Here is a 23,307-nt window from a genome sequence, read left to right on the forward strand (position 1 = left end):
TAAAAGATGCTGATCCAACTTGTTTATAATCTTTTCTCAGAGACAGTGCTTTAAATGGCTACATTTACCTTCTGCTAAGATGCTAGATGCTTTTGTTGTTGCAGATCTCTAGCTTCATTGTAGAAATTATTTAGAATGACCCATTCTAAATGGGTCTTTGTCTTCTTTTCCATCTCTCTGCCCTCCTACACTTAGTGCAACTTAGACAACTATAATATAGCTGTGCCAGAGCTTTGTCTCCTTATGCTTCCTCAAACAATAACAAAGACTGGAACACTTAAAAAGCGTCATCTCCTTTTAAGACAGGCAACAAAGTTTGATCAGATTATTACTTTTGCAAATAATCACATATATTTATAATAAAAAAAGAAAAAGAGGGTTACTAGCTCAATCCCATTAGATTGACTGAAGCCAGCATTCCTAAAACTAGGCAAGATGAATCTGACCTCAAGATTCATATTATTATCCTCTAAAAGGGTGAACAAAAATTCCTCATCTGCCTAGATACCTAAAGAAAAATCTTAGAGGTGTTTACATGATTGAGTGCTTTATATTTTTCCTAGATAATACATTAGACTCCACGACCACAGTAGAGGAAAAAGCCAGTTATGCTCACCTCTGGCCTCTAATGCAGATTTTGGAGATAAGGTTTGCATCACTTTATACACTGGAGCAATCAATTTACAAATGCGTGTTAGTCATAGCATGACTTACTAAGGGTACCAACTACAGCTTAGGAGAATAACATGGAGAATATTCTCCATGTAACATTTTCTTTTAGAATTCACACCTTTCTTTGAAAAGAGAAAAGTTAGGTTATGTTCAGGGACATAGGGACATTGCAAGTCTCATCACAGCAACATATCAGTGTTTGTTTTAAGCAAGGAAAGATTGATGTTGAAGGCTGTTTTATATACTGCCTGGCATAAGTGAGTTTCCCAAGCCTTATGCAGGAGAGCAGACAGACAGTCCGTTTTTTCTTACTGATCACCTCCTGTTGATCTTTCTGCTTACAGAACACATGGGGTGCATTTACACTTCATTTGCTGTCTCTTGAATCCACCAATCCAAAACCATCTGATGACAGCCCACCCTGTTCCTCTGTCAGGCACAGGACCACTGGGTGTCTAACAGTGGCACTGCACGAGCCAGAACTGCACTGGCTCAGGCCACACTGTGGCCTCACCATGGGTGACAGATCCCATCTTAAAGAAGGAAAACAGTGGAAAAACAGACAGGAAAAAAACTTCACTTGTTGGAAGGCTTAAAAATGTGGATATTTTCAGAGAAATATTGTACCTAACACCTTTCCTCTTACCTAAATCCAACAATTGGACACTCCTTACAGATGTTGCACTTGGCCTGATGTTTTGCTGTTTCTGCAGCTGCCACACGGTGCAGAACTGGTAACCACACCATAGACTGTGGTTCTAAGCGCATCCAATCTATGAACTGCTTTACAGTTATTTCTGGCTTATTGTGGTTCTGTGGAGAGAAAAAACCCACATCCAAATTAAAAAAAAAAACAACAACAACACAAAACAACAGACTAGATTTTCCTTAGAAAATCTATGGAAAAAAGACCCCAACAACCTGCATGAATTCTTTCCATGACAGTTTAATCCAAAACCAAAGGATACAAGAAATAACCTCAATGAAAATTAAAATAAAGAAAATAAGTGAAGTCATTAAGAGTTTAGAAAACTAAACAGCTGTGATAGAGTGGACAGATGGTAAGAAAGATGGAGGACATAGTACAGAAGTAACAGGCTGTGAAGTAAAGCTGTCCTTCAACTGAACTGAGTCGAAAAGTAAGTGAGCACACTCTGCAGTTCAGACATATTGAAGACATGGTTATCTTCTGAGTTAAGATTGATGACAAAATACTAAGTCAGTAGTGTTTGCATGTGTGTGCTGATTGCCCCAAGACTTATCAATTTTTTATTGTGTTCTAAGCCCATGGTACTCTTTCTAGTTAGCACATTAAATATAACACGCACACACAATAAACAAACAAACAGGCAAAGAACAAGAAAGGAATCTGCCATTTATAGCCAGTCACTGCAAGAATATATTTGAGCTAATGTATTAACATGATTCTTTTAAGAAGCAAGCAAACACACTTCCACAATTTCTTTAAGAGGAGCCTAGCTACAAAGGTAGTGTATTCATCAACTTTGTCAGCAATAACAACAGAGCTCAATATTTCTGAGCGCAATGGAAGCAATAAAATAAAGCATAAAATGAAAGTTATTCTTAAATGGTTACACATGATGGAAAGCTTCTTAACCTATTCATGGTCCAAGTTCATTTTTGGCAACAAGAGGGAGAAGCATGGAAACAAAAGAGTGTTTCTTCCTCACCAACAAAATACTTGTTTTCACTGGGCTGAGATAACTGACATGCAGCTGCATATTTTCTCTACGCTCTCCTAACCAGGGACTAAACTTGAACTACTCCTGTGAGCTGAGGGATTGCAACCTCATTATCAGTATAATTGTAATAATACATCAAGTATTTAAACAGTATCTTGCTAGTACCCCCCACCCATAGCTGAATAGCATGGGAGATGGGGTAGATATTTGAGGGACATAAAAGGTCCCTTTGTGAATAATAAATGAAAAATTTATTTCACTATGACTCAAACCACTCAAGGCCAGTGATAGATAAGTCAAGCATCATCCCTTATTGTCCGAAGCAGCAATGTTAAGACATCAGGGGTAGCTTTACATGGTTAATTGGTGAAACCAACTTCTGTAAGTATCTATCAAATTATTCATGACCTGGACAAACACTCTTCCAATCCTAATCACCTGAATCTAGAAATGAATCTAATAGTTCAGGAAAAAAAGTCAGCACAATTGCATTTTTTAAAGAACTGGACAAAAATGTAGAAATCTCTAAGAAAGAATGACAAAAGAAAATCCTCTGAAAGTTCACTAAATCTTTAATGTTCAATTAAATAAAATCAGAAATATCCAAGTCAGTAATTTTATATAAGGCATGGTGTATTCTTAATCCATATAAGATTTCTGACAATGCTCAAATCAGCTGCTTTCATAAAAATAATGCATTGAAGCAGAATGGCTATCACTACCTAACATTTGGAGCCTTAGGCATCCTTGAAAAAGTCTGAGTTAGTTGTGGTCCATCACAACATTCTGTTTTTAATTCTCATCTTCTTTAAACAGACAGACACTCCTTGCAGCCTCATTAACCCCCAGCATGTATTGTGGAGCTTCACAGCAGGCTGCAAGAGCTTTATTCCATGTTCTGCTTGCAATATAAAAAAGACTATGCTTGAAGTTTCATGCAACTGCAAGGTCTTTTGTCAGTAACAGAATGCTAAATAATTTCCTCATGCACAAGGTGAAAAATTAATATCAACATCATTTTCTTGTTCTGTTGAGATCATGCCTTATTCCAGCTGGAAAAAGCATGTTGTTCTCACAGCATTGGGTTGCTTTGAACAATGCAAAGCAGGATAATTGGCCAATACAAAATTTTTTAACAGCTTTTAGAGCCACAAACACTGTCAGAGTCATGAAGATTTATATATTCTTTTGGCTAAACAAAATCTGTTTGATCCTCTCCTAAACCATAAACCATCTTTCCCAGCTGCATTTTCACATGAATTTCCCATACTTCCAATACTGCAGGAGCATATTAATTTCTGTTCAAAACCCAGCGGATGTTTTTATATTCCTCTCTTTTTTTACATCAGCATGTATAAGTGAATCTGTAAACTTAAGAGAGAGTTTGGTTTTATTTTGTTCTTCACATGAAGGTCTTTATCTTACCTGTTGGAAGCAGCTGCGCACACTGGGTTCAATGTTGCTGCCACCAAAGGCTGCCACTTCCCCAAGCTGTCGCGGGATCTGGATAGCATCATGAAGCAGAAGGCCCAGCTGTCTCTGGTCACACATTTCTGTAGGGCCTGCCACCTCCTTGAAGAGGTCTGCAACATCAACAAAAGACATCATCTCATTCCATTTCCATGTACACCACCTTCAGTAATGCTGCAGCTCAAGCTTTTAATTTCTGTATTATTGTTGTGGTTACAAATGGCCACTGTCCCAAAACCTTCATCTAATCTTGATTCATAACCATACAAATGAGAAAAATAAGGCCAAAAAAATGAAGCTATATAGCTTCTTATGGCACATAGTGGACAGGAAGGCGATTTGAGGAAGCACAGCTTCACCAGTAAAAATTCCTCCCTGACATACCTAATGACCTTCCATGATAGAGTGACTACATTATTGGTCAGGGGCATGACTATAAATGTCACCTCTCTGGACTTCTGTACGGCTTTTAATACAGTCCCCCACAACATCCTTGTCTCTGAATTCAAGAGGGATGGATTCCATGGGTGGACTGTTAGATGGGTAAGGAATTGGTTGGATGTGGCCAACAGCTCAGAGTCCTGATGGACAACAATGACGAGTGATGTCCCTAAAGGGCCCATACTGGGACCAGTGTTATTTAATATCTTCATTAATAAAAACAGATGAAGGGATCGAGTCCACCCTCAGCATCTGCAAGTGGTGTGGCTGACACACCTGGAGGATGGGATACCATCCAGACCTGGACAACCTGGGAACCTCATGGGGTTCAACAAGGCCAAGTTCAAGGTGCTGCACCTGGGTCAGGGCAACCCCCAGTATCAGTTCAGGATGGGGGATGAAGGGACTGAAGGGAGCCCTGTGGCAAAGGACTTGGGAGTGCTGGCAGATGAAAAGCTGGACAGCCCAGAACAACAACTGTATCCTGGGCTGCATCAGAAGCAGGATGGCCAGCAGATTGAGGGGGGTGATTCTGCCCACTCTGCTCTTATGAGACTGCACCTGGAGTACCAAGTCCAGCTCTGGGGTCCCCAGCACAGGAAGGACTGTTAGAGCAGATCCAGAAAAGGGCTAAAAACTCATCATAGGAGAGATGTTCCATCACTCTGAAGAAAGACTGAGAGAGTTGGGATTGTTAAACCTGAAGACCCCAGGGAGACCTTATTGTGGCTTTTTGATACTCAAAGGGGCCTTACAGGAAAGCTAAGAGCACACCTTTTAGCAGGGCCTGTTGCAATAGGACAAGTAGTAATGGTTTGAGAACTAAAAGAAGGTAGATTTAGACTAGTTATTAAGAATATTTTTTTTTTTTACAATGAGGGTAGCAAAACACTAGAACAAGTTGCCCAGAGAGGTGGTAGATGTTCTATCCCTGGATTCAAAGCCAGACTGGACATGGCTCTGAGCAACCTGATCCAGCTGAAGATGACCCTGCTCATTGCAAGGCAGTTGGTCTAGATAACCTTTTAAAGCCCCCTCCAAACCAAACTATTTTATATTTCTATGAAGAATGAAATAATATTTCAGATATCGACTTCTTGTGCTAAAAAATATGTCATGCTTCAGTTGGTTAGGGACAGAAGCACAATCACTCTGAACTGAGACTGGAAGTTACAAGTCACATCTGGCCATGTGAAATAGCTTAAAGCAAGAACAGCAGCCAGAAAAACCTGAGCTAAACAAGAATCACATTTTCTTCCTGGATAACCATGTCTGCTTCCATGTACTTTTCCTTCACTGATTCCATTTTCCTAAGGCAGATGTCAAGCCCTGCAGTATAAATGGATGAACCAGGATGACTGCAACAATGGAAAAAATTGATGATTTAAGGGATGAAGAAAATTTTTCCAGATACAGGCACTGGGAAGGAAGATAGTGCTTGTACCTAAACTCACAGTAAAGCACTGAGTTAATAGGTCTGTCAGCAGTACAGTTATTATTTCTCATGTGCTTTCTTAGCATGTTTCTTTGATTGGACAATTTTAATTGTTAAAATGCTCAAATGTTAATGTTTCTGCCAACAATTTTGATTATGAACTCTGTAGCTGTGTAAATTAGCACTCAGTCAAGAGATTAATCTTTTCTGAAAACACCTTAAATGCTGAGTTTATCTAAGAAATATTTTTATTCTGTGATTTGTACAAATTACAGAAGAAGTGGAATCAAATTGTTATATTCATTCCAGCTGGTTTTTACAATTCCCTTTTGCATTCAATGGCTGGCTTGGATTAAAGCCCCAAGTAATCTTAAAAGAAAAAGAATCCATCTATATTATGCCCTTACTTTTTCATGTTTCCAATCAGAACAACCACCAATAAATTAGAAATAAATGACATTTGAAAATTCAGTCTGACTGCACTTCTGATCAAGAAAAAGACAACCTTTGTTCAGAAACACTCATGAGTAACTCTTATTACATGGTGTAAATTGTTTTGCCCTTCATTTGGAGCAACTGGCAAGCTTTGTCAGTGTGCTTCAGACAATCTGGGCACAGTTTTTTTTCTTCTCAAAGGAGGTGGAAGCAGAAGAAAGGACCTTCACAAAAAAAAAAATCCAAATGACTGAACTAATTTTTAGATTTTATTGTATTTTTCTCGCCCTTTCTTGCCTAGTCAAACAGCAGCTACAGCACCTTGTTCACTCAGTGTTGAGAAAAAAAACCAAAACAACACAGACAGAATTAGGGGACAGAATTAGTACTGTCCAGCTGCAGGCTCCTCTTGGCAAGCCCAGATCCTGGCTATCTTCGGCCGAAGATAGCAAAGTTTTTCAATTTCTAAGAGTCAGTTTAAAAAAATCGATAGTATATTAAAAAAAAGAAAAAAATTGTCTTATTCTTTCTGTTTGCATCAATCTGCAATGGAAACAGGCCATTAAAGAAGAACAATTCATTAGCTGCTGGAGCTGGGAGGCAGTAATTTCCTAAGCCCTAAAACTTCAGTTGACTGTGAGCTGGTAAATAGAGGAAAACAATGTGACAGGAGAGGGAAAAGTGATTAGCTAGGAGGAAACCAGCAAAATACCTTTGAAGAGCTCAAACTCCTCCAAATCATTTGTTTTTTAACACTGCCAGCTGTGCCACAACCAAAGGCTGTCCAGGTGCAAGGAGTTCATGGATGGCACTCTCTTTTCCCAAACCCCTCAATGCCATCAATGTGGCACGCAGGAGGAGAAGCTCCAAAACTGAAGGCATGGAAAGTGAGAATGCTCTCGTTATCTGGCCTACCTACTCCAAATAACCCATGAGCCATTCCCTGGCAAAGGAGGCATGGCAGGAACATCTCTCAAGTGGGAGATGGAGGAGAGCCTGTTTTAGCTCTGACAGGGAGCACCCAGCACCCTACTCCCCACTAGTGGGAAAGAGACTCCACACATCAGCCATCTCAAAAGCCACAACTTCTTTTAAATTAAATTTGTTAACATGTACATACACACTAAAGGAGTTTCAACATAAAATACATTGATATAAAGGTTAAACTGTATAAGGGACTCTACCAAAGTACAAGAAGAATGACTGAGGAAGCAGAGAAAACATTATTCAGATCTGAGTTGTGTGAAAAAACCAGAAACCAGGAAAGAGAAATTAGTTAAAGAAATTCAGCCTCACACTAGTATTTTGAGGATTACAGCCAGTGGGACTCTGTAACTTAGCTAGACAACCTGAAAAAAAAGTACTTAATGGTTGATAAAGAAAGGGATACTTGAAAATATTGAAAAGTTTATTGAATTCCTATCAAGAGGATAATCAGATAGTTAGTGGAAAGATGTTCACAACCCACATTTCATGTTGCCTTGTCACAAACAGAATGCAATTCTAATTTCTTCTTTTTTAAGTTAGTTCCGAATTATTTGAAAATTTACAACATAAACATAACAGTAAAAAAAACCCACCACATTTCAAGGATGTTGTACATCACTTGAAAACTGAACTGCTTAGAAGATGGGATTTACTAAGTAGCCCTTCTCTTTCATCTCAAATCCTAAAGATTTTACACATTACCCAAAAGCTACACACTGTAAAAAACTCCATGTGGGTTTTTTTCTGTTTCTGCTGCCAGTTTGGGCTGTGGGTGTTAGAAACAAGTGTAGAGTGAAGTACATACAAATGCATTCTAGCTCACAAGTGACCCTCCTTGTCAGAAGAGAAAGCAGAGAATAGCACGGTTATGGCCAGACCAGGACATTAGCCTCAACAACAGAAAAGAAGCCTGAGACTCCTCACCCCAAACCATAGATGTAAGCAGCCCACAACTACTGAATTACTTTTGCAGGTCGATTTTTATTCTCAGGACTACTCAGGCATGTGCTTGAAGTTAAGCATGTCTTAAACATTTTCAAGAATAGGCATTCTTTAATTGAGGCTTCAATGTTTCCTCTAAAGCAATTGAGACTTTTAATTAAAGACCCATTCTCATGTTAACCCAGAAGTCTAGAATCTTAAAAAGAAGCTTAATTAAATTAAAAAAAAATCACAAAAAGCTCTCTGTCAAAACATTTTTTAAAAATGTGTCAAGTGAAAAGATCCTCCCTGTACTGGAAATGAACATACAGTCTATAGGAAGGTGGAACACTTGAGCAGCAAACATTCTGGTCAAGAGTTTTACAAAAGAATTAAGGGTTCAGCCAAAAGTTTTTAAAACAAGAAAACTTGCTTATTTTACCACCAACTACTGTAAGAAGAGTTTGCCTCTCCAAGGCTAGTGCATTTTTGACACAGTCTGTGCTCTGCTGAGGGCTCTAACCACAACCATCTGACGGCTGTCACTCTCAGAGCAGCCTGTGGTTGCCAACACCTCAGAAACTCTTAGAACAGCCAAAAGGAAAAGCAAATGCCAGGAGCTGGTCAAAGAAAGGGAAAAGTCAAAAGGCAGGTAATTAGCATTAAGCATCCATCTTTGGAGGTCCTGTTTTTTTTCCAAGTGACTGACTTTCTTGAAAACACTCAGGAATTGCATTACAATTTTTACTCAAGGACTGAAAACTCAGTAGATGTGACAAAATTTCTCTCAACAAGAGATGATTAGTAGGGTATGACAAAAATCAAAAGAACCAAAAGAGCTCATATTAAAGATGAGTCTGTGACAGCTTGTGCCAGAGGACCCCAAAACACTGACTTCAAAAGCCACTGCAAATCAAGAACAGTACCTGACACACTTCCTTTGTTAGCAAAATTTCTTTTGGACTGAAGGGCTCTTCTGTGACAATTTTAAGGTTCATAGGGACAATAAAGCTAACATAGATATCAAAGCCTGGCACATTGATCAGAGCTGAAGTTACAACAAAAAGGATGCATTATCTAACGATTAATTCTGTACTTCAAGCAACTAAAATTTCAGATGCATTTCAGGTTGAAGTTACAATCACTAGGTACAAAAGTCTTCTGAGACTCATTCTCTACTCATTTTTAGGACTTCTCACCACATCCTTCAGAGTAAAAGTCCATCTTGTTGATATAAATTATGTAAAATCTGTAGCCACCATCAGCTGTCATTTTAATGCTACTACTAAACACAAAGCAACAACATATATATGAAGCTGACTTAGTAATTTCCTTATGCTGCTTCAGTGCCTTTATTTGGCCACTGTATACTAATGTATTACCAATATCAATTTAATGGGAGTATTCTCAGGTTTTAGAGTTTCTTTAAAACCATCTTTTCCTAGGGTTATCAGTTTATCACCCACAGCCTAACTCCTACACTTTATGAAAGCTTTTTATTTCATGCAGAACAGATTGCCTCCTGAATTGTCAACATGGAACAAAGGTATGTCCATCAAGCCCTTTTTTAGTTATGGAATACTTCACACACATGTCAAATGACAGAAGGAAACTAAACACCCCAAAGTCTCAGTATGTCATTCAGATGTCAAAATATGTCCCGATGCATAAAACACCTCTTTTGTTCAATGTTAATAACTAAATTTACAGGACTGCTTACAAATGCTCTTAAGGAAAGCAGAAATGTTTTTGCAAGCTCCAAAGGTACATGGAGCAAATTCAGTCCCTCTATAACTTTTTTCATGGGTTTCCAAAATGAGTCAAGGAACTACTGTAAAGAACAGCAAATTTAAGATTATGTGCATAATATGTAAATGTCCATCATCTAGAATGCTGTAATATAGTGCTCCATCTTATTTTCTGTATTTGTCAGGGCTTTTTTCTCCACAAAGTTACTAAATTCTCTTCTGGTCCTGCATTTCTTTTTGTGAAATATTTTTATATTACTCAGTATATCTCAAGCTTATGAGATTACTAAAATCAACCTATTTTAAACTTTCATTGTGCAATTCTGGCAGAAAGCACATACACTAGAAAACCCTTTTTAGAGTTCAGATAGTCTTTCTCGTAGACCACTAAATACAATTGCAGGACTTTGATGTATTTCCTTGCTTTATCAGCCATATCAATCTGATGCAATCAGCACTAACTTGCTTTTTTCCCCTAAACAAAACATACACACATATAAGAGATAACAGAATCAATATAATACTTCTCTATCTTCCACAAAGCTATATTCTCCTTTTCATTTGGGGACCTCAGTACTGTGACTTCTGATGATTTAGAATGGACAGCAATACTTTCCAGCCAAGATATAAATCCTACTTTAACCATTGTCACTGGTGATAATGGAAAGAATTCTCTTTTACTTACTCAAAAGAAAAGTGCTTTGCATCAAGCATGAGAAATGTTTTACTACAAATTTTGCTAGGTGTTTTGTCATTGTACATGATTTAATTATACAGAGTATTTTGTAAAAGAAATTCTTCCTTACATCTGTACTTCTCTTCCAGAAGGCCCTTAGAAAGAGACATCAAGCCAATTTTCAGAGACTGCACTCGAATTTTTCCAGTTCGGCCACTGAAATTATAAAGACAAGACAATTTAATACAGTTTCATTTTATTTCATTCCCACTCTAGTCTATTATATAATACAAAGACACTGGAGAGTTACATTTCAAATATACTTCAGATCTCAAAAAAACCATTAACACTAAAAATCACATTAAGAATTCTTCCCTCATAAAAGCTCATCTTGCCTTCCAAGTGGTTTTACATGTCAAAACAGCCTGTATTAATACAAAAGAACAGACATTTAGCTCTGCAAAGTTCTGAAAGTAATTTATTAATGTGATACACACAGAAAAAAATACATGAGCACACAGCAGGAAGGCCTATTACTCAGTGTGAAACACAATGACTGTAAGATGAAACCAAGTTTTGACATCACAGTAATTAAATCTCTTTTTCTTTTCTTTTTTTGTTTGTTTTATGTTTTAAATGTTTTGACATACAAAATTTTGGGACATAAAGAGGCAATCACATGCACTAATTCAATGATTTGGAGCTGTCATTCTTTTTAAGCAATGTCACTTCATGCTCATCTTGTCCAGCCTGACAAAAAAGTATGTCCAAACCTAAAAAGCAACTTGAGAACAGAGAAGTAGGTACCAAACCAAGTAATGTTAAGTCTGCAGGTCAAATGCTGTTCAGAAAGATACTAAAACAACAAACCCAGCTTACAGGGAAAAGGACAATTTTAAAGTTAGGAAGATTAATGCAGAAACACAATCTTAAGAATTCTCTCTTTTTTCAAACATGAAAAAACCATGACACAATTTGTTTTTAAATGAGACATGGCAAAATAAAATCTGTAGAATAGTTAAACTCTATATATTACACACATAGGGTTAGCCAGGTCTTTCACCAACAAGTAAGATAACACTAAATAGATTATCACCTAAAACCTTACTTTGGTCCTTTCTGCCACACAGAAGTTATATATACTTTAATTACTTTTGAAGTGGTTATTACATATCTCTTTCTATCCTATCCATTCAGCATAAGGTCTACTGTCTGATTTACTTCACAAATGTTGTGCTGAATACAAAATTATTAATTTACTCCTGGGTTCTTGATAAATTAGCTAAGCAACTTACAAATAGTAATGCATTTGTCTTCACAAAATCATCTAATCTAGTAACACTAGACATCAGTATCTTCATTCCATAAGACAGAACAGAGGTATACAGAAATTATTGCCAAGTTAATCAAAAACATCTATTACTTTTACTGCCTAGTTGGAAAATCAGGACCCAATTTTCCAGAATGCTATAAAAGTGCCACCTTTTTCTATATCCAAGCTTAGCTTCAAATTACCTCTTTCAATCACAGACACTACATCATTCTGGCATACCTTGCCATCTAAATGGCTCATTTTTACACCCTGATAAAGTTATTTCTCTATTCCTTCCTCTGTATGGTTGTTTGTGCTTTAAATTTATATTCGACAGAAAAAAGTGAACATTCATTTGGATTTAACTCGGAACTGACCATATTATTTGTCTATTAAAGACAGAGAGTGAGACTTTGCAGCTAAAAGATCAGGGCACAAAGGTTTCAAGCTTCTCTTGATTTCAGGAGATTTCTGTAGGATCTTTGAAAAACTTCCTTCACACAAAAAATATTTTCTCAATAAATTACATGAATAATTACAAAGCCTGCAAGATGACATTTTTTGAAAGAGTAACATATTTATCCCTAGTCTCTTTCTTGGAAACAGATACAACACTGCAATGTCATATATACAGTAAAAAAACCAACACACCAAAAGCAACTTCCACACACACTCCTTCTCTCCCCCTAAACTCATAGACATTGCAGTCCTGACATTTCCAAGCCAATGCTTGGAAATTTCTAAGCCAATGGTTGAAGTTTTCCCATCTTAGTGAGTCACAAAACCACTGAGATCAGAAGGGCCCTCCAGAGACCAATGCCCCTGCTCAGCCAGGTAGAGCAGGTTTCCTTGGATCATATCCCACTTCAGTATCTTCAAGCATGGAGACTAAAAAGCTTCTCTGAGTAACCTGTGGCACTGTTTGATCACTCTTATGTTAAAAACATCTTCTTTTCATATATTTAAGCAAAATTTCTTGTGTTCCAAGTTGTGCCTGCTGCCTCTTGTCCTGTCACGGCACACCACTGAGAAAAGCCTGGCTCCATCTTCTCTTCTGCTCCTATTGGGTATTTATGCACATTAATAAGGTCCCCCTAAAACTCCTCTTCCCTCAGCCTTTATTGATACATCAGTTACTCCAAGTCCTTAGTTGTCTTCATGGTACTTCACTGGACCCATGCCAATTTGTCCACTTTTTTTTTTCCCTGAAGGAGCCCAGAACCCAGGACTCCAGATGTGTCTCACCAATGCTGAGCAGAAGTGAAGGATCACCTCCCTCAATCTGCTGGGAGACTATTAGGCTACTTTGCCAGAAGCCTGTCATGCAAGGTGCTTCTGAATGGCAGCATAACCATCTAATTGTCCTATGTGTACAAAACCTAAGAATCAAGATTCTACAGTGGGAAGATTCAAGAAACTTTTTAATTTCTGAATTAATAAAAATTTATGCCACATGTGTCATATATGCCACAAACGTCAGCACACTATACAGACTCATTATAGCAATACAAGCATGCTTGTCATTACAAAATCAATTGATAAGGCCACTTTGGGCAGCTCAGGTATTTTTTTGCTCTGATCCTGCTGAAGGGGAGCCTGAATCTATTCCTTTCTCTAAATAACTTTCTAACACAGAGTTAGGATCCAAAACTTCTTGACAAGCAAACACAGTCTATACCACAGTCAAAACAGAGGCCTGTGAAACCTGTAAATTATAAAAGTACTAACCAGGATATAATTAATACTAAATTGTTGAATGTAAGTGTAAAAACTACTGGTTACCAACAGTGGTATGCAAATATTCTGGAGCATTGTGATGACATAGACACAGTATATATAAGCATTTTATCTAAGCACGTGAATGCCAAAGGCACAACCAGTCATAGGCACAGCTGCATATAGGAGTTAGCCAGATTAAAAAAAAGTTGTCAGACAGGCAACGCAATTAAATATAAGAGATTGCAAACAGGAATATACAATAGAATTTTAGAAAACAGAATTATAACATGAAGTCTAGAGGAACGCTATGTCCCTGGGGGAGCAGGGACAATAGCATAGAATCATCAGGTGCTAGCAAGGAAAACTAGAGAATGAAGATGAGCCCGGAGCCATTCAGCCTTCTCTTGTCAAAGAGCTCTCAGGCCTAGACAACACTGGCACTGCAGCTGAGGACTACCAGGGACTGCAGCCATCTGCATAGCCCAGCAACACAAGGCAGCCTGGTAGATCAGTGAAGGTCAGCACAGACATCTCCCCTAGACAAGTCAGATAAAGGAGCTCATTTTCCTGTCTTACAGAGGGCCAGAACCTTCCCAGAGCCTTCTTACTGCTATCACAGCCTGCTAAGCTGCTCCCACCAAGTGCTCTATGAATCCAAAGAGCCATCATAAACACAGGGGATGCAAGTGGAGAACGTGAAGAAAACTTCCATTAGCTACTGTCAAAACCAGGGCATACATAAAGTTAAGGCTGACTGAGCAGGTATCTCATCCTCATTCCTCAGAAGTTCAGATTTTACTGAAATGCTGGTAAGGCCTGGGATATTAATTCAGGCTGGTGTTAGAATCTGCCAGGTGTATGAGTGCAATGAAAACAAAGTTGTGATTCTTCAGGGGAAGATTGTGCTGCAGAGAATGAGCATGAAAGACAGCTTTGATCATATGGAAAATGTCAGCATAGATACCACAGATACCCTTCTCAGACTAATGTACCAAAGAAATTCAATTTAAAATAAGGCATTATCAAAAGTATCCTAGCATTAAAAAAACCCTAAGAAAAATTAAAAGTTGAAATACAGGAAGTCAGATAAACATTGCAAAATATTTAAACAGTGCACAAAAAGGTTTCTTTATGGGTAATTCTAATTGAAATGAGTCATCACCCTGAATCAGTACATATAGAAGCAACTCATTTCAAGGGGTGTTAAGCTACTCCATTACTACTGAAAGCTATCAGTCCTTTTTATATAAATGATGTCTAGAGATTTCAGCAAATGTGACAGTATATAGTTGAAAAGAAAAACCACCAGTTATTGCCTTTGGATGCTTTAAACACAGGCCTAGCCAAAGTATTTTACAGAGCAAAACTTCCTTCACAGTTCTCATTTTAAGTGTCAAGATATTTATTTCTAATTTCACCAAAAAGAAAATAATCTTTGGACTAGCTAAAACAAAGAACTTTAAGTATGGAAAATGTTTATAAGGGCAGATGTTGGTGTCTGGAACAACCTTTGAGTCCTTGATGTAGTAAAAGTCACTGAGTAATTTTAGTGTTTCTCTCCTCTGCACAGAATGAATCATTCCTAATGTGTCAGAAAAAACCAGAACATAACAGACCTTTTCTAAAAATAAATAGGTTCTTTTTAAGGGCCAAAGACATCTGCAGGTTAAGTCTGGAGAACTATTCAGTTTGCCATTAATCTGTGAATCTGTAATTAAATTTCAGGTTAGCAACATGTGACTAACAGATGCTTTTTGTTGGCAGTTTAACAACTTGACACATTTTATATGCATAACACCAATGCACTATATACAATGGAAATGCCAAGACACAAATTAGCTCTTTTGTAAAGGCCAGTTTAGAAAACAAAACCAAATATTCCAGCTTAGAATTGCTGCCTGGTCTTCTAGCTTTTCTTTTTCTTCCTGGAGTGTATTTGAAAGGGGAACAAGGAAACAGACTGTAAAATGTAATTTATGTAATTTTCTCTCAGTAAACCTTCATCCTTGATTTTTCAAAGTTTAAATAAAGTCTCAATGGGCTTAAAGAATTATCTACATTAAGTTTTCAATATAATAGTCAAAGGGGAATGGGAGAAACTGGAAACATTATTGAAAGAAAGATTTGCTGCTTACCAAGTGCATTTTAAATATGAACAGATTAAACAACAGACTTCTATCTGAAGTTAAGACGCAAAGGTAAGCTAAAGAAAACACAGTAGATTTGTGTTCAGTCTGAAAGAAAACAAAACCCAGCCAGTAACTACAAAAAATTTTCTGAAATCACTACATCTATTATTCCAAATTGACAATAACATTTAAGTCCAGCAACTCACTTGATCTGCTGCTCTCTTTGCAAGCGTTGTGTTTGTTTATTCACAATACAGAACTCTCCAAAATAAAAATAAATACAGGAAGAAATCTCAGTCAATATTTGATGGACCCTCTCATTTTTCAGCAGTAATGGGGAGAAGTCAGACTAACAGAAACATCCCAATATTTAACAGCAATGTTTGAATGCCAGTAGCCAGCAGATAAATGGCAAATGGTTCTATGGTTCTATGGTTCCCTCCTTCCCTCTCCCCTAAAACCAAAATAAAGTAAAATATCCATGAAGAATAGGAGAACTGGTATGTAATCCTCTGAGAGGAAAAAAGCAAAAAGCTATAAACTGTTAGAATTTGGTATTGAGTGAACATATTGAAGATAATGCATACATCTACAAGTAAAAACTCCCATTTGCAAAGCCAGGTATAAGAATTTTTATCACTATTCAAGAAATACTTTTGTTCTTTTCAACTTCAAATGGGGAGAAAGAAAATAAATTTTGTAACCACCCTCATGGAGCTTAGCAATTCCGATCTGTAATTTTGTTTATATCTCTGAACTATTTTCAATCAGACACACTGAAGCAACCACAACCTGTACTGCACTACAGAGTCTTTAGTCAGCTCCAAAAGAGTCCTGAAAGGCCTTTGCTGACGCAATGTAAAGAGACACATTTTAGGGCACGGAGAAGCTGATGGAAACCAAGCTTTTCCTCAGTTTTTACTACACAAGGGAGATAAGAATAGGGAATGCCACTAAGAAAAATAGGCAACAAACTCATGACTCAAAAGCGCAACTAAATAAAAGTAGATTGCTTGCAGGTCATGCAGGCTGACATAGGGCAGGACAGAGAGGACAGAGTTCAATTTCCAGCAGAAGAAAGAACTGACAAAGGGCTCAGAAAGAACTGGCCAAAATCACAAAGGGTTGCTGGAGTGGATGTTTTCATGTTTTTTGAGACTTAGCTCTCTTTCTGGAAACGGCAAATGTGTATTTAAATAAACCCACAAGTTCTTACTGTAAGCATCCCAAAAAATTCTTTAGGCAAACTCAATGTCCTTGGGAAATAAAGCCTTGCTGCCAGGACAAGGGCAGGTGGACCATGTAACATCAGCCCTCAGAACTGATCCATGGCAGGAGCTGTACGTGCTGGAATGGAGCCACAATTAGGACACTGCTGACCCTCCAGAATCAGACAGGATTTAGTGGTGAGATCACAACAACCTCCATTTGACAGAGGACTCAGGGCAGGGAGCTCAGCCAGGATTATGAGTGCAAGTAACTAAGTGTAAAATACATGAAAAAAACTGTCTCCACCTATGGCAGAAATAGAATCTGGTCTGAATGGCCATCAATCTGGTAGACTTGGAATATTCACAGTAGGAGCCCAGCTAAAGCAGTGTTCTAGCTCTCTACTCACATACATATTTTTTTAAATCCTTTCAATGTTTCTTTGGTAGTAGTACAAAAGCAGTGTAATCTTAGTTCAGTGCTGAGCAGGACAGCATAAGAAACACCTTATTGCATGCAATTGTACTTTCATTATGGAGCTAAAAACATCAGAAGATAATTTTTTAATAAAGAAATTTTTAAGGCTTTATAATTTATAATTCCTGGGGGTACACACTGTGACAAAAACCCCATTTTTCTTACCTATCGTACACGTTGAGTAGCCAGTTAAGACACATGTCTACACAGAGAGGAACATTCACCATATCTTTGTGTTTCTCTTCCAGTCCACTGTAGATGGTAGTGAGACAGCTGATCACATCTTGGACACCAATCAGCTGATCATTTTGACTCAACTTGTGCTGTTTGAAAACTTCACTTGTCGTGTTCAGGTCCAACAGGTCCACTAATAATAGATTAAAAAAAAAATAGGATTAAAAAAAAAAAGTGTGAATACACATTGACAATAATTGTTTATGTGCAAATTGTAGCAAACACTGCAAACAACCAGCCCAGTGGCTTTCATTTAGTAACTTTATAGTGACAAACCATTCTCTGTGACAAGTCAACAGCATTTGGTCACTATTTATTTAAAAAAAAAAAAAACTAGAATAAAAACATTATAATGCACACTCCAGAACAACATTAAAATAGCTGCTAAAATAGTCTGTGTAATTAGGGGATCCTAACTTTGGATGCACACACAGAGAATTCATGAGGCTTACAGGATTCTTCATATTTACCACAAAGCAGAATCCTATAAAATGACTATCACTTTTGATCAAATGTAAAGCAAAGCAAGTTCTTAAGCAAGAATTCTTTCTTAAAGCCCTAATTAACTGAATAGCAGTTGCTAAATTAGGGCTTAAAAGAAAACGGGAGATTATTTATTGTACTTTCCAGAACACTAAATACTATGCTTTCTTGAAAAATGTTTTTATCTCCTTTATTACAGAATTCTTCCTATAAGCAGTTGGTGATGCAATGGATATTTTACAGGGGAAAAAGGGTTTTTCTCTCAAAACCATTCAAAAGTGAAAATTAATGTGAAAAGATTGTGAAGATCTGAGGTTTGCATGGTGAAAAGAAAAGGCCATCAATGAGCTCTTCTACCTCCTTTTGCAAAAGAAAGTGGAAAAGATTAAACATAAATGGTATAATCCTCAGTGACTTTTTTTACGGAAGCAAGGACTTTAAGTTAAAAATATAATTGCAATGTATTAGTATGCTTGCTACAATATACATAACATGCAGTTAGAGTATATTAAAAGCTCATACTGAGCTGTTTGTGAAGAGTCAGTAACAGATTTGCATTATAAATGTCATCTCTCAAATGAAAAAAAATCCATTTGACAATCTCTGGCATGTTGTGAACTGCTCTTCACCAATCATCACAATAAATCATAGAATCAGAAAATTATTTTTGTTGGATGAGACCTTAAAGATTTTCTTTTCTAGTTCCAACCTAGAAACTTGCCATGGCAGGAACACCTCCCACTAGACCAGGTTGCTCAAAGCCCCATCCAGCCCGGCTTTGAACACTACCAGGGATAGAGCATCCACAACTTCTCTGGGCAATCTGTGCCAGAGTCTCACCATCCTCACAATAAACAACTTCTTCCTAATACCTAATCTAAATGTCTCCTCCTCTGCTTTAGAACTGTTTCTCCTTGTCCTATCACAATCTGTCCTTTTAAAAAAGTTACTCTCCCTATTTTTTATAAGCCTCCCTTAGGTACTGAAAGGCTGCTCTAAGGTCTCCCTGGAGCCTTCTCTTCTCCAGGATGAACAACCTCAGCTCTTGGAGCCTTTCCTCATAGGACAGATGCTCCATCCCCCAACCACTCTCATTGCTTGCCTCTTGACCTGCTCCAACAGGTCTACATCTTTCCTGTGCTGAGCATCCCAGATCTGGATGCATTATCCCAGGTGGGGTCTCACAAGAGCAGAGGGGAAGAATAAAAGTGTTAAATAAGGAGCCCAGATTTGCATCCTGTGCAAATTGGATAATTCTATCTGGGCTGGAAAGCAAGTTCAACAGACAAAGAAGCAAGAGCAAGAAAACATTAACCACTATGAGCAACTCTGTCAAGAACTCAGGGATCATCTACCAAAAGAAGGGTGCATTCCCAACCCCTTTTCCCCTATCTACCCTTCCTCACATCTTTGCAAAGTGACAAACAGTACCTCACAGCCCTTGCCTTTCTCTCCTGCACTAAAATCAGTACATTCTATTCTCACCTCACAGCATCAGATTTGCAGGGGTTTACATTTGTTTGTTTTTAATTTTCTTTCTTGTTTGTTTGGCGATATTTTAAGCCCTTCTCTTGGGCTTGCAAACAAATGTCAGCCATGTATTTATCAAAGAGGCATACTGGTAATTGCAGCAAAACACCTTGCCCCTGGTTTGACCCAAGGTAGCCAAAGTGTTTGGCAATACACTCACTGCAGCATAATCTTCTGCAATAGTTATAAAGGATGTGACAGTGCAAAAGGCTCACAGGCATATCTAAAACCAACATGAATCCAAAAACCGTTCACAGTGTAATCCTGACTACTTTTTAGATGTGGAGGGAAGCCAAGTGAGGGTAACCTACTATCCCCATGACATACATGTGGAACTGAGGAGATGGCCACTTATCACATTTCCCCTTCATTACTTCAAAAACCCTAATGAGAAACAAAACACGGTAAAAATTAATGCAATCAGTTTGCTTGTTTTGCTTTTGGTATTAGCTTTTATTTTATGTTTGAGTTGTAGGAGTTTTTTGTTTGTTTGCCTGGGGTTTTTATATTTTCTGGTTATTTTGCAACCTGTCTCTGTAAGGTACTTAATAGCTGGCTAAAAGCAGGTAATTAGCTTCATAAAACAGACTGACAGCACACAAAACCTGCCCTTTTTAAAGCTTGTGAAAATTCAGAAAGCTTTGGGAGGCCAGGAAGTTATAGCCTTTGTCTTTGGCTTAACATTAGCATCCTTGCACTGAAAAAAAGCAATTCAACAGACACTAAGCCTGCTAACTTCACATCTTGATCTGCTAGCATTAAGATCTCTCACTCACACTTCTGCCTGAGCATTTCAGAAGGACCTTGGAGAGGTAGTTCCAGTATTTTTGTATTAAAAAATACAGCAAGTGTGATGCTATACTAATGCAAATTAAGCTAAACTTACACTTTTGGATGGCACTATCCATGCAGAACAACCAGAGTAAATTACTTCCATTCCTGCTTACTTCAGCACTTACCTGGCTGAATAAAATTTGGGACAAGCAGTTACACTGTCATGCTATTTCTGGCAAGATGCCTACACAGGTTTCAGTGCATTTTTGCAGTACCATTCTGCATCTGCTTAAACATGCTGAATGACCAATCCTGCTTTTAACCGACCCATGGGCACAAGGCCCATTTTTCCCCTTCTCTTTTTCCCAAAGAAAGAGAGAAATCATATCATTCAGCACTGTTAAAGCAGGTGTGAGTGACTGAATCATGAGCAAGTAACTACATACAGCTGCTAATGGCAAATCTGAGGCTGCTGCAACCCCATGGAAAATAGCAGGGCACTACTGTGGAGTTTTTATTAAAAAGACCTTGCAAATGATAGCAGTTCCAGCAAAGAGACTGCAGTCTTCCCTCAAAGAGCAAAGTGCTCACAGCTCTCTTAGTCCCTGATGTCTAAATGTTCCATTTTTCCCCTTGTGTGGTTGACAGTCCTATTAACATTCTTAAATTTTAAATCACCTAGAGGAACTCAGCAACAGAATTCTGAATATACATGGTGATTTTGTTTGCTTTTTACCTTTCAGTACTATACTTCAGCATGTGGGGTATTATAATTTCTTGAAAATGAGCTAAAGAATGCTGCATGAGAATAAAATATCATCAGGACGTGGTGCTACACAGTTGCCCAATACATCTGCAACACACCATAGTCTCTCTGTCCCTATTCTTCTGCTACAGTGGGAAAGCACTCTCCCTACATCTTCCCCACATAATCTGAGACAGAAAGGCTAAGAATTTGTTATTTCAAATTTGCAGCCTTTCTTAGATTCCTGCAAAATACACACACATATATATGAAAAGGTACATCTCTGCAGGAATCTACCTGTCAAAAACAAAACAAGAAGAAACCCAACACTAATTTCTCTTTTAAAGAGAATGAGGAAAATGGGAGTAACCTCCCTAGAGCTGAGGTTTTTTTGACGTTTACCAAGAAGAGATAGGGCATCAGCAAAGTTTTCTAAAGTTCTCAAATGAACATTCTAAAGTGCAATTGGTCCTGAATCTGCTTGTGAAGCACTTACACTCCAAAGTCAAAATCTATCAGGTGCAAGTGGAACGGTGCATCCAGCTCCAGCTATGCTCTTGAAGTTCCCACCAAAAACACCTTTGACATTATACACACACCATGCCTGTGACATCAATTTGTCACATTTTACAGTGATCTCTATTTTTGGTGATTTGTTTTGATGTTTTCTTTGCCTTAGCACATAAGCCTTTCTGAAGCATTCTGCATACAAACACTTTTAAAATACATCTGCAATTAATATTATAGGCAATAGAATGGAAGACTAAAGTAACTCAGATCCGAAAAAGAATGGCAGAAGCACAGAAGATTACTCTTTCCCCACCTAAAAATAAAACCAATTCTTTATTAAGTACACGTGTATAACAAAGATTTTTTTGGCTGTTGTCTCTTCCCACGAAGCACAGAGATGGAGTAAACAAACAACTTCATAGATAAGGCAGATTGGACCTGTAGAGATGAAAGTTTTACTCCTAGCTCTTTGAAAGTGGAGTATTGTCTTTACTTGTTATTTCCTTCCATCCTCCCTTCCAACTCCCTCCCCTGAAACTAGAGACAATAGGAGGGTACTTCTGAAATCTGTGAATGAGGAGAGCTAGCCCTGGCTGTTATTACAGAAATTTATATATTCTGCAGTAACATCAAGAGCAGAAAGTATTCCCTCTCCAAAGTTTATTAGAAATAATATAAGTGAAGCTTGATCTATACAGGTCACTAGAAAAGCTGTATATCTGTCAGAAAAAAGGCAACATGAAAAGCATCATATGCAGTCTGTTTTTTCCCACTCTTCCCTGAGGAGCAGCTCACACAAGGAGAATTTTACTCTGCTTTCTGATCTCTTGCTTTGCTTTTTGTTTTTAGGTACATGTTGATGAATACTTTATACCCTGAACACTGACAAGCAAAAAGCTCATAATGTTCTTTGGTCTTGCTGGGAGATGAAGCTGTAGTCCTTGGTGGGACCACATCTTATGAAGAACTGGCGATAGGTACTGATAAGAGCCTGTGCTGTGCACAGACACAGTTCAGCCTTCTGGAGTAGCTAGCTACCATCACAGCTTCATTCAGTATGATGTATATCTGAAGGCCAGCTAAGATCAGACTGCTGTCTTCTAGACTGGAAAGAAAACTAACCACCTGGAGGGTGGGAAGGGATCCCTCTTTGTGTAACTACTTTCCAGCTTGCACCCCCCTAGGAGGACTTTGCACTTCTTGTGTTCCTACTCTGCCTGCATCACTGTGCGCCCTCCAGGGCTGAAAAGTCCTTCCACGCCAAGGACTCCTAATTTGTAAGAGGAAATTTTGGTAATATCACACATCTTTCTACTATCTGTTGCCAAGACGTTTCAAAAGGTCCAAAATCTGCAACCTTATCATACCACATACCATACCACATACCATATCATATCACATACCACATCTCCTTCCAAAATTGTCTAGTTTCCTTTTGCTTTTTTCTACTTCACCTTGGTTTTTTTTCTGTTAGGTGTATGTTCTTATGTATTTCATTTTTCATAGTTTTTAAAATTCAGTTTGCTTTACACAGGAGACTCAACAAGAGCACAGATCCTCAGTGTGGTAATTGCTGTGTGACTTGGAGAAGTCCCAAGTCCAGAACAAGATCTCCTGATCTATCACTTCTGAGGCTGCTAAACTTTGAGTGTACATGGTAATCATGCAACATGCTGCTGAATTAAATCACAGTTGTG

At 38.1% G+C, this 23,307-nt stretch overlaps 1 protein-coding gene across 2 annotated transcripts in view; it reads right to left on the minus strand.

Moving 5' to 3' along the window:
• Positions 1–23,307, minus strand: part of UTRN (utrophin) — a 341,691-nt gene that overhangs the window by 34,427 nt on the left and 283,957 nt on the right. For both annotated transcript variants that reach the window (XM_054514244.1, XM_036379859.2), the window contains 4 exons: positions 17,500–17,701; positions 10,619–10,704; positions 3,801–3,958; positions 1,319–1,485 (listed from right to left, as the gene is read on the minus strand). In XM_054514244.1, coding sequence (XP_054370219.1) covers positions 1,319–1,485; positions 3,801–3,958; positions 10,619–10,704; positions 17,500–17,701 — 613 coding nt within the window. The remainder of the gene's footprint in view (positions 1–1,318; positions 1,486–3,800; positions 3,959–10,618; positions 10,705–17,499; positions 17,702–23,307) is intronic.

The sequence above is a fragment of the Molothrus ater genome, chromosome 3 (genome assembly GCF_012460135.2).
Source record: "Molothrus ater isolate BHLD 08-10-18 breed brown headed cowbird chromosome 3, BPBGC_Mater_1.1, whole genome shotgun sequence".
Classification (NCBI taxonomy): Eukaryota; Metazoa; Chordata; class Aves; order Passeriformes; family Icteridae; genus Molothrus; species Molothrus ater.